Source organism: Emydura macquarii, unplaced genomic scaffold, assembly GCF_026122565.2.
Source record: "Emydura macquarii macquarii isolate MOO-44397 ecotype Brisbane River unplaced genomic scaffold, CSIRO-AGI_Emac_v2 contig_2636, whole genome shotgun sequence".
NCBI classification, from domain to species: Eukaryota; Metazoa; Chordata; order Testudines; family Chelidae; genus Emydura; species Emydura macquarii.
In genome coordinates, this window is record NW_027132773.1 from 37,411,414 (window position 1) to 37,423,775 (window position 12,362).

At 46.7% G+C, this 12,362-nt stretch overlaps 1 protein-coding gene across 1 annotated transcript; it reads left to right on the plus strand.

Annotated features, from left to right (window-relative positions):
- Positions 1 to 80: 80 nt before the first annotated feature.
- Positions 81 to 12,324, plus strand: EFCAB10 (EF-hand calcium binding domain 10). Its single transcript, XM_067564483.1, has 4 exons — positions 81 to 666; positions 9,557 to 9,721; positions 10,165 to 10,249; positions 11,873 to 12,324. Exons 1-4 carry the CDS (start codon positions 561 to 563, stop codon positions 11,913 to 11,915), a joined length of 399 nt encoding a protein of 132 aa, XP_067420584.1. The 5' UTR covers positions 81 to 560; the 3' UTR covers positions 11,916 to 12,324.
- The last annotated feature ends 38 nt before the right edge of the window (positions 12,325 to 12,362 follow it).

Genomic DNA, 12,362 nt, shown 5'->3' on the forward strand with positions numbered 1-12,362 from the left:
GGCGGCACCATCTGTCTCCACGCAGCGCCGGGCAGGCCCGAGCTCCAGTACCGCAGCCAGTGCCACGCCGGGCACCGCACTTGAGAAAAGCCGTGGCCTAATTTGAGTCCAGCCGCCGTGGTCCAGGGACTGCGGCGACGGGGCCCGGCCCGCCACACCCGTGGCGGTAGCTGTCGAGGCCGCTGACATGGGCCGGCGGGGCGCTGCTGCCAGGCGCCCTCAGCCCTGCCACCGACGTACTAGGTGGCGGCGCCTCGCGGCTGCCTCCCGCCCGCGCCCTTCCGGCAGCAGGCCCCCCCCCGGGCCCGGCGGCAGCCGCGCCTCACGCCGCGGTGCATCACGTTGGGGGGGCCCTAGTGGGCGCAAGCGACTCCGCCCCCGTTTCCCTTGCTGCTTTGCAGACCAAGCCAACCGCCATCGGCACACGCCTGTTGGCTGCCTCCCTCCCTGCGCGAGGCCGCCGGCCCCGCTCCACCCACAGCGGGCCCGGCCGGCCAGTCGGGTCACGTGGCGGGTGTGGGGGGAGGGGGGGCGCGTGGTCGGTCTCCTAGCGACGCAGGATGGCGGCGGCGGCGGGCGAGCAGCAGGGCCGCGAGTACCTGGAGCGCTACAAGATCCCGGAGCTGCTGCACAACCTGAGCGCGCTGCTGCTCTACCACCGGCCTGGTACGGGGTGCGGGGGCAGGCGGGAGCCGCGGCACCAACCCAGCTAGGCTGCGGGCCCCGGGGCCGGTGCGCGCGGGGGGGCCCTCCATAGACCAGGCCCGCTGCGCCCAGCGGAGGACCCATGTCCGTCGGAAACGCGCGGCTGGCTTGAGACCCAGGCCGACCTCCGTTATTACGTCACCCGCTGCAGCGCGACCCAACTGTCCCTAAAGTGCCATCCCCAGGTTTGCACGGGGATCGGGATTGGCTGAAAGGAAAACAGTCCGTCTCCCCCGTCCCCCCGTGCTCGGGGTTAATACCCGCTAGCGTTGGTTTGGGGGGAGGGCGGGTTGGAGCTTCAGGGCACCTGCGCCCACTGTCGCACGTGCAGCTGGTGGCTTCCCAGCTCACCCCTTCCAGATGGAAAAAGCCAGCACTGAGGAGGGTACATTCCCCTCCCTTCTGATACCTGTAGGACGCTGCCCTCTGCTGTGACCCTGCTGCGTCTGTAAACGTGCTCTACTCCCCGCCTCCTCTTAACCCAGTCTATTGAACACACCTGCTGCAGCTTGTCATTAAGCTACAGTGTAAATGCACTCTAGCACACATTCATTTTTTTTATTCCTTTATACACCTAGCACACTCCAGGCCTTGATCCCTGGGTGGGGACCTCAGCCCGTACTATTACAAAAATGAGTAGCCAGTGCGACGTGCATGAACGGTGTGATTTGTTCTACATTCTTTGAAGGGAAGTTATATCACAAACTACATCCAGCATATTGTGCATCTGTTGATTAAAAACAGTTACTAATTTGTTCTTCGAGATGTGTTGCTGATGTCCATTGCCCGTAGGTGTATACACAATGCACTGGAAGGTTTTTCCCCTAATAAGTACACTTTGGGTCAGCTCCAGTGTCCCCTGGCGTTGTACCTTCATGGGGCCCTATGAAGGGCCCCTGCTGCTCCTCTGTTCCTTTTTGCTCGGTAGCTCCAACAAAGAGCTAGAAGGATGGGTCGTGGAATGGACATGAGCACCAAATCTTGAAGAACAACCGTTGCAGAAAGTTAGGAAGCATTTTTTCTTCAAGTGCTTTCTCATTATTTATTCCAAGTAGGTGACTTCCAACCCCAAATGTAGAAGATGGGGGCAGAGCTCAAATACCCACCCAATGAAGCATTGCTTTCCCAAAAGCGGCATCAGCTCGAGCCTGTTGTGTAATAATGAACTGAGTAGCAAAGGTGTGACTAGATGACCATATTGCCACTCTACAACTGTCCTGGCTTGGTATCTGGGCCAGGAATGCTTTGGCGGACACTTGTGCCCTCACAAAAGGGGTTTTTTATCAGTGGGGCAAGCCTAGTTGCCAAGTTGTAACAAGCCCTCATGTGGGAGCTTATCCATGAAGAGTGAAACAAAGAGGTAGCCCCTTTATTCTATTTGCCACTATTATAAAGAGCTGTGTTGTTTTCCTAAGAGGCTTGGTGCTTTTGATATAAAAGGCATGCCTTATGTTCAGCAAATGGGAGTCTACACTCCCACCTACTAACGTATGGTGTGGGGTACCAAACCAGGAAGATTATGTCCTGGTGCACATGGAACTGGGAAACCATCTTTGGAAGGAAAGCTAGGTGAGGACAAAGTTGCACCTTATCCTTAAAGAAAATTGTATAAAGGGGTTCTGAGGTGAGCACCTTGAACTCTGATACTCTCCTGACCAAAGTTATGGCCAGCAGGAAGGTCACCTTCCAGGAAAGACAGAGGAGTAGGCATAGTGACAGGGTGGTTTTGTAAGCCTTGACAGAACGAGGCTGAGGTCCCATTGGTGGGCAGGCTGGCACGTAGTAAGGTACAGTCTGTCTAAACCCTTCAGAAAATGCCCAACTAAAAGGTCAGTGAAGACCGAGCAGCCTGCCACCTTGGGATGGAATGCTGAAATGGCTGCCAGGTGGACCATAATTGATGACGCAGATAGCGCCCATGCATCAGAAGTAGCAAATAGTCCTGGATTGTCGGAATTGATGTCCGCCTGGGTGGGATATCTTTCTGCACAGCCCAAACCAAAAACCTTTTCCACCTAGCTAGGTAAGTGGCCCTTGTGAAAGGTTTTCTACTGCCGAGGAGGACTTCTCTAACCAATTCGGAACACATAAGCTCCATGGGGTTCAGCCACAGAGCTTCCATGCCATGAGGTGAAGGGACTCCAGACTGAGATGTCAAAGGTTGCTATGCTCCTGAGTTATCAGGTCCAGGAGCAAAGATAGAGTGATCGGGGTTTCCACTCACAAATCAAGGAATGTGGTGTACTAGTGCTGGTGAGGCCAGGCAGGGGCTATCACAATCAGAGTGGACCTTTCCTGCCAGATCTTCAACAGGACCCTATGGATGAGTGGAGTCAGGGGAAAGGCATAGCACAGTTGATCCATCCATGGGATAAGAAATGCATCTGCAATGGACCTGGGGGCTGTGATTCTGGCTGTGACTGAGGAAGGATCTGCTGAGGCTGTCAGCCAACACATTCTGAGCTTGGGGAAGGTAAAATGTTTCCAGGTGTATTGATTGAACGATGCAGAAGTCCCATAGTCTGACAGCTTCCTGGCACAGGGGAGAGGAGAATGCTCCACCCTCTCTGTTTTATATAAACGTTGCTGTCGTATCATCCTTCAGGACTAATACTATCTTCCAGATGACCTTGGAAGACAAGATAGTATTGGTCCTGACAGACACTACTTGGAAGGCCTGACAGGCCAGGCGAACTGCCCTCAGCTCTCTCACATTGATGTGAAGTAAGAATTCTGCCTGGGATCAAAGATCTTGGGTCTTTAGCTCCCTGAGGTGAGCTCCCCAACCCATCGCTGGAGCATCTGTCACCAGACACAGTGAAGGGTGAGGTGCAGAAAAGGGTACTCCTGCACTATAATGTGTGGGTTACTACATCAGTCTAGGGTCTCTAGCACCAAAGGGGAGCAAAACTACTTTGTCTGTGTTGTCCCAAGCTGGATGGTAAACAGGCTAGCCATGCTTGTAGCAGCCTGAGGCATAACCTTGCATGTTGAACGATGTAAGTGCATGCTGCCATGTGCCCCAGCAGTTTTAGGCAATTCCAAGCCATGGTATTTAGAATAACATTTTAAGCCCTCTCTGATGTCACGAAGGGATGCCCTGGCCTGACCTGAGGCTAGCACTGCCCCGCTGAATTCTACCTTCTGGGCGGGCATGAGAATCAACTTCTCTTCGTTGACCATAAGGCCCAAACTGTCGAAGGTAGATCTTATCAGACCAACATCTGCTTCCACCTGTTCTCTGGTGCATCCGTTGACCAACCAGTCGGTGAGGTAAGGTTATAGTTGTACTCTCCTCTTTCTCAGAAATGCAGCGACTACTGCCACACATTTGGTGAATACAATAGTCCAAAGGGCAGGACCGCAAACTGGTATTGGGCCCAATTGACTACAAATCGGAGGAACCTCCTGGGGCCTGGGAAGATGGCCACATGGAAGTACGCGTCTTTCAAGTCGAGGGCGGCATACCAATCACTTGGATTCAGAGATGGGATAATGGAAATCAAGGAGACCATGCAGAATCTCAGCTTCTTCATGAATCTGTTGAGGTTTTGCAGGTCCAGAATGGGAGAGAGGCTGCCCTTGGCATTCAGGATTATGAAATAATGGAAGTAGAATTCATTTCTGCTTAGGTCCTTAGGAGCCTCTTCCACTGCTCCTACTCTTAAAAGAGCTTTTAGGTCCTGCTGAAGTTGCTTGTGAGAGAGGATCCTAAAGAAGGACACGAAGGATGGGAAAGTGGGAGAAGTGAAAACTGGAGCAAGTATCCCAGTTTCACCGTGCGTTAGGACCCATCAGTCTGATGTGATCTGGGACCACCCATGGTAGAAGTGGGATAGTCAGTCTGAAAATAAAAGGTGGGGTTGATCCAGGATACTGATTGGTGCGCCGTCCTTGGGCGCAGCCTCAAAAATTTTGCTTGGACACTGAGGATTGCCTTGCTTGTCCAGAGACCTAGTTAGAGAAGGGTTGTGAAGGCCTCTTCTATTATTTCTGCCCCTTCTCCAGTTGAGGTCCTGTCTAGGTTGGCCTTGGTAGAACCAAGGTGTGAACTGCGGCTTGAAGTGTCTCCTATGGGGCACCAGAGTATGCAGGCCCAGGGACTCCAGTGTGGCCCAAGAATCTTTCAAGCAGTGCAGCTTAGAGTCAGTATATGATGAGAATAGGGCTGGTCTTCAGTTAATAATACAGGACTTTTCCTTTGGTCTTAATGAGGGAGGCCTGGAGCCAGGAGTTCCTTCTCATGGCTACACCAGAAGCTGAGCTGCCACAGTTGCCACGTCTAAGGCCGCCTGAAGTCAAGTCTTCGCCACTGCTGAGTCCGGTGGTACTGACTGGATTTTGCCATGGACTGCCAGGAATTAAAGGTGTACATGCTGAGGAGGGCTTGCTGGTTCGCAATACGAAGTTGGAGCCCCCCGATAGAGTATACCTTCCTATGGAAGAGATCCAGTTTCTTAGCATTCTTAGCCTTTGGCAAGGGGCTTTGTTGACCTTGCCTCTCATGCTCATTGGTGACCACCAACACGAGACACGCTGGAGGGTGGGTGGGTGGGTGTAGAGGTCTTTTGGAGGCACAAAGTACTTTCTCTCCTACCTACTTTATGGTGGGAGGTAGAGAGGCAGGTGTTTGCCATAAAGACCTTGTGGTATCCCAAATAGTCTATCAATGGCAGAGCAACTCTTGAGAGGCCCTCCAGGGCAAGGATGTCAACCACAGGGTTTGCTTCCTCTATGACCTCCTCCACCTGGAGATCCATATTCTGCACCATCCTACAAAGCAGCTCCTGATGAGCCCTGCTATCATCTGCCATAGACGCACCCACTCCTGCTGCCACAGCTTCTTTGGGGGACAAAGAGGATGATGCTCTGACTGGCATCACTGATGTTTCCTGCCCTTTGGCACCCAAAGGATTGTACAGTGCTGGTCCCTCGTCCGCAGTGCTGGGTTCAAAGGCGGTTTCAGGCCTGGTGCCTGGATTAGAGCCTTCTCCAGTGCTACGTATTAAGATACCGGCAACCGTGGGATGGACGGGGGCTGAAGTCCGAGGTGAGTGATTGCAATCTCCTGAAATGGGGCCATTAGGTTGGCATCTGCCATTGAGGGGGGCCACAGTATCAAGAGGGGCTGCGCCACTTCTACTCTCTGGCGTTTGCTAGGGCGATGCTGGCTCCTCCTCAATGTATATGACTCTGCTTCGGAGTCAGAGGAGAACCGCTCACTCCCTGGGGATCATAGAGGTGTGCTACTGGATGTTGCTGGGGAGCAGTGCTGCGGGGAGTACGACCTTGCCATCATGGCAGGTTTGGCCCTGGATGGCACCATGGCTCTTCTCAGAGCCGGTTCTTGATCTGTCATGCCTAGGTGGGAGTGGTGGGGTCATGCCCTCAATAAGCTCCTTCGCCGCCTCAAAAGTCTCTGGCTTCAAGAGGAGCTGCAACTCCTCCTCATGCCTATCACTCTGCAGGGAGTCCAGTGGGCCCAAACTTGACAAACCCCTCCATGGGGCCAGAGTCGATGGTGTCATGCCTGCAGGTCGGGGTTCAAGTGGTTTGGTGCGTGTCGCACTTTTTGTCAAGCCTTTATGTGCCGATGATTTTGGTGTCGGCGACCGTCCCCAGCCTGTCTTCTTTTGTCTCTTATGCAGCACCAGGGAGCGCGAAGGATACTGCAGCTCTCCGCATGCGGAGTTCTTCGGTGCCGAGGAGACATGCTGGTGCCAGGAGTCTCTAGGCGTGGAGTCCTTCTTCAGCGCCGCTTCCCTCACCAACACCGAAGCACTCCATACTGATGCAGAGGTGCAGTCTTTGCTCTGCCAGGCTCTGCTCCATAGGCCTGATGGCTGATTCTATCAGTAAAAACTTGACTCTCTGGCTTCTTTCCTTTTAAGTCCTGGGATGGAAGCCTCTGCAAATCTTACAACGATCTCATTAGTGTTTCTCTCCTCAGCACTTGAGGCGGGATGAATGTGGATTGTCCCTGGGCATAGGCTTCTTACAGGACCCACAAGGCTTCAAGCCCCAGGGTGGGGAAAAGGAATCCAATAAGCAGAAGTAAACTGTTCCTATCCTACAACTACACTAAACTAATTATCAAATATTTACAGGTACTTCTAGAGAACAATGGGAAAAAACTTACAAAGCAAGAGAGTGATGTTCCAGCGAGGATCATAGGCAGTAAAAAGGAACTGAAGAGATGGAGGGTTGACAGGGCCCCCATGACTTCAGGGGGCACTAGAGCCAACCCTACGGGTACCATTAGGGGAAAAACCTTGCAGCCAACTGTGCACGTGGCATGTACACACCTACTTGGAATCGACATGAGCAAGCACTCAAAGAAGAATCATTGTTGCAGGATATCACCGGACATTAATTAGCCATAAATTCCTTTCTTCAACCCAAAGGCCAAATAATATTTATACAATTGCTCTAAACCTGTCTAAAATTTGCTGCCATCAGATCTATCTATCCGGATTGACTGAGCAGAAGTGAAGATCCGCTCAATCAATCAATCAATCTGGAAGTCAATTCAATAAAACCATCTTCCAAAAAAAGCGTAGTGCTGTGTCAATGGGTACGCATTTCCCATTGGCTCAGCGTAGTGGAGACAGCACGCAGAAGAGAATTTAGGAAGTCGACGTAAGTTATGCAAGATACTATATGTAGCTTACGTAATTCCCATCGACTGCCGCCGAATTTCCCGGTAAGTATAGACCAGGCCTAAGCTGAAGCCTTCCCCCACTGCCTCCCCTCTGCATGAGCCTTCCACTGCTGCACGTAGCTTCACATGGCAGTGTGGATTCAACTTGCTTTTCATTGTGGCATGCATCTCCCCAACGCGTACATGCTGCCACAACTGATGTGAAGTATAGCCATACTGTTAGCAGATTTAAGGTTCCATACAATTTCTATTAAAATATTGTAAATTATTTTTTTTAATTGCATCACTTCCTATGACCGTATGATACTTAGCTGTAAATGTAATGAGAAATGTCAATGGCCGATTTAAGATATCATTTTATTGATAACACACTTAAAAAAGCTGTCTTTCCAAAGAACATCATGCCTCTAAAGTGCTTATGTTCTGCAGGAACCTACTATGCTTCAAATTTTATTAGCTGGATTAGTGATACATTTTCACATTTCAATTCTTTTTTAGAATTACTTCATTAAAACTGAAGGTTAAATGTTTACAAAACCACGTACTTCGCTGCAGAATTCAGTGCAACTCTGTTAAATAATTGGGGGCCTTGTCATATAACTTAGATCTAATGTGCCCTATAGCGTTCACAGGGCCTTGGTTATAAGCTAGCTCTTTGCCCCACTGCCCCTTTGCCAGGCTGTAGGGGACAGTCAGCATATGTTTATAAAGTAACTGAAAGCAAGCTTTAAAATAAAGTGACTGATCATGACATTTTTCAAAATTTCTTTTTTTTTTTTTTTTCTTAGTTGCTATTGTGTATACAAAATAAAAATTACTGTAACACTAAAATGATACAACTAAAATACCCCATAACCAACTATTACATTATACAGTAAATATAATTTGATTTATGTAACACCTTTTTATACTCGTGTGTTGGAATTCTAGTCCCACTGACATCAATGGGAGTTTTTTGCCATAGACTTCCCGGGGGCCAGGATTTCACTCAAGGTGTCAAAGTATTTTACAAAGTAATGCATTAAATTCAGGGACTGTAATCAAATGTGGTCGCCATAGTGCATGCAACAATTGCTCACATAAGCCTTGCATATTAGAATCTGTTTTACTGAGAGGTGGAACATTTGTTGACAACCAGGAGTTGCTTTAGTTATAGGTAATTTATCTAGAGTAGGGGTTCTCAACCGGTGGTACGTGTACCACCACTGGTACGCGGAAGACGGCTCGGTGGTACGCGAGGGAAAACTTGCCGCCGAATCCCCCCCCGTTGCCGCCGCCGCTCAACCCTGCTCCCGCCGAATCCCCCCCCGTTGCCGCCGCCGCTCAACCCTGCTGCCGCCGAACACCTCCCCTTGCCGCCGTTAAACCCTGCTGCTGCCGAATCCCCCCCCCCCATTGCCTCCGCCAAGAAAGCTTGCCGCCGTCGAATCTTCTACCCCGCCGCCACCGCAAAAGGTCTCTGCCGGCGAATTCAAACCCCCCTGCCGCGAAACCCATTTGCCTGTCTGCCGTCGAAAACTGGGAAACAGCGGCAGGGCTTCGGCGGAGGGCATCGATCCCTCCACGCAACCCCACCATTTTACCGAGTCCTACTCTGGCCAGGTACAGGCAGGTGAAGCGGTACTTGACCCGACTGTACCTGACCCGAGTGGTACTCTGTAAAAAAAGGTTGAGAACCGCTGATCTAGAGCATTCAGCAGTATAGTATATGAACATCTATTTGTTCCTCGCCCTTTTCATTAACTGCTATGGCATTTTAAATTATAACCTGGAAAGATAGCACAGCTTTTTAACACAGCATCCAATGGAAGATAACCTTTAATGGTATAGCAGCCACTTCCTATTCTGTTGTTTGCATTGAATCTGATATGAAACTTGAACTTGCATGCAGGTGAACAACAGTTTTGACATAACTTCTATTTCCTTGATATTGTCAGAAACTTAATATTTATAGAATGAGTATTTTATATTAATTAATTATGGGATTGAACAATTGATACACTAGTGTAAAAACAAATTTAATCTGGTTATCTTCAGTGAAGTTTACACTGCTGGTACAGTACAGACAAAATCAGAATAAATCCTACTGTACTGTAGTTCACTGTTTTTGCATTTAATGGTAAGAATTAATAAACCTAGTTTAAAAAATGTATTCTATCAACAAGATCTGTTAATTTTATTCTTTTACAGAAAGACCAAGAGAATTTTTGATACAGGCTCTGGAAAGAGTGAAGCTTGCAAAACTAACTGATGTGGAGTATCCTTATCTTGTGGATGAATCAAATTTGGATGCTATGTTTGATATGTTGGACACTACAAGTCAAGGCTACATAACTTTAGTGCAGTACAAAGGAGGTTTGTCTTCCTTGCTTAGATTTTTGTTTAATTACTTACAAATGAGAATTTTAATACAGCACAGAATGTTTAAGCTATAACATGCAAGGTTGCTGTTCAAAATAATGTGAGTGTGTTTCAAAGAAATTTCTCAACCCATCAGAATTTAGTTTGGATAGAAAAAAATTAATTTACTTATTGCAAAACTTTTGTTTTGCTTAAAAAAAAAATTAAAAAAAGAGAGACCTCCTCTGCTCTTGTACACAATATTTAACCAATAAGGTCTAAAAATAATCTAATATTAGAGTTGGTAAGCTTAAAAAGTTATATTTTGTTTACCAGCTAGATCACTGTGATTCAATTAGAAAAAAGGAGTAAGTCCATTTTGGATGTAAAATTAGATTTCTGTGGATTTGTATGTCAAGGTTTAAAAAGATTCTCTCTTTTAAAACAAACCTTTATAGCTCTTAAAACCTTGGGGCTGAGTACTCAGGATTTGTCTTATGAAGAGGATGCAAATATCACACTGGAAATATTCAAGAAAGAAGTGTAAGTAAAATGACATTTTTACCCTTTGGCTTTATGGGAAGAAGATAAAGATTTGTAGCTAATTGTAACTGCATGAATTCTTGTATTAAGATCTATTTAAGAAAATCATATTAAAAGCATAATGGTATTTTTCAAATCAGGTCCTAAATCTACAAAGTGCACAATAGTTACAGCTACCCTCGACTTCAGTTTGAGTGTCAGGCACTTGTCAACTTACATTCATACCCTTTAATTATGTTAAAGAATAAAAATGTCACTATTTGGGAAAATAACCATCTATCAGAAATCAATAAATAGTTGCAGTTTGGCTGAATATTCTGGAGATACATTCAGATATTATGCCAGGCTTTTCCTATCTCAAATTTTTACTTGTGCACTTAGAAATTCAAGGTAGAGACAATGAGAAGTAACTAGTGCTGGTAATCTCCTCCTATACACAGGAACATCTGTATTTTGACTGCAGTGATAAATCTTTCAGTTATGATTAACTGTTGGTGGTGGTATAGTCAATCAATATATGTACATAAAGGCTCAGTATTATATAATGAAAATTATTACTGTATTTTATAGAGCGGCAGTAGTTTATTTTTAAGATTCAGACAACCAATACCAGCAACTGAGACAATAAAATTTGTGTGGTTTGGACCAAGTACAATATTTTAAGCAGGGCTTTATGTATTCTATGCAGCAAATTCACTGGCCGTGGAGTTGGATGCTAAGATTCTGGAGTTGTGATCCAGAATCTCAGTATTTAAATCTTTAGCTATTGTGAGCATGAATTAAGTATAACCAATGCAGTGTCACCTGCCTGCTTACCATTTGAAACAATTAGAGGATTAACTTCCCCCATTCATCTCAAAACCCTTTGGACTCTTGCCACCAAAGCTATGCAACTTGGCATTTTTTCAGAGAGACCACAGAATTAATCATTTCTGCATAGAATTTGACATTTTGCTGCAGGCAGATGACCAGCATTTTATTTCCCCATCTGTCCTGTCAGAACCTGCTTGTAAGTGCTTCTTGCTCTCCATCTTTCTCTGCACTGTTCCATAGATTTCTCTGCACTGTTCCATAGATTTAGGCAGCAAGGGATCAGGATTCCAGAGCTGGAGTCCAGTTTACAGCAGGGATGAGGGGGAGCCATAGGGGTGAACTGGCAAGCAAGGCAGCCTGGACGATAGCACAGGAGCCCAAGGCTTGTTTTGAGTCTGTACAAGTTTCCTATATACCAAGCACACATTGGGGAATGGGAGAGTATATAAAATATCCCTCAAATGTTATAATTTTGCATGAGTGTCTTCATCTTCAATTGAGCAAGTTTATGTTTGTTAGGGCTGGGGTTACAGAAATGGAAAAGTAGGTCATGGTAAATAAAGGCCCATGTACTTCACCACAACATTAATTTAGCAGATAGAGGTTGGTATTTTTAAATGAGAACTGAGTAACTAAGCCTAGCACACAAGTCTGTATTTACTTCCCCCATATAATGGAGGACTGGTGGCTTGGGAAGGGATAGGAACACTATGTACTGTAGAAATTTCTATACAGAAATCTCATGTGTAATGAACAAATTGTTTTCAGAGTGTTTACCGAACATCTAACTAGATTTCTTCTCTTCTCTAGGAAGAAGTTGTTGCAGGAGAGCTGGGCAGTGTATCAGTCTTAGCAACTGTGTGCTATCAACATTTTTCTAAAGTCTCATCTTTGTGGTAGTGTTTTTATTGCCTTTGGACAACTGGAAGTTTCGCTTATCTAAAAATAAACTGAGTAGCATCAGCACAGTATGTAAAAAATTGACTTATTTTTTTAGTTTAAATAATTAGAAACTACTCATTACACCTATGGAACATCTTTTGAGGATTTCCTTTACAAAAAAATTTCAAGACAGTGTAACGTTAAAAAGAAGCCGTGTATCAACATTTACTCTAGCAAAAAAGTTTTGGGACCATATAGTGATAAAAGTGACAGTCACTGTGTAGCTCAAGACAACACATTGACACTTGTTGGTTCAAATATAAAGCTACTTCTGTACAAAATGTTATTCTAATATGCAATAAACAGCAGCAGTTATGGCACTGAAAGTTTCTTTTTTTTTTTTTTTTTTTTAAAGTCA

Bases quoted from the DNA above. Each gene is read 5' to 3' on its own strand.
- EFCAB10 (XM_067564483.1), top strand. From the start codon at position 561: ATGGCGGCGGCGGCGGGCGAGCAGCAGGGCCGCGAGTACCTGGAGCGC. The intron at 9,722-10,164 runs GTTTGTCTTCCT...AAACCTTTATAG, and splicing joins TTTAGTGCAGTACAAAGGAG to CTCTTAAAACCTTGGGGCTG. The intron at 10,250-11,872 runs GTAAGTAAAATG...TCTCTTCTCTAG, and splicing joins GAAATATTCAAGAAAGAAGT to GAAGAAGTTGTTGCAGGAGA.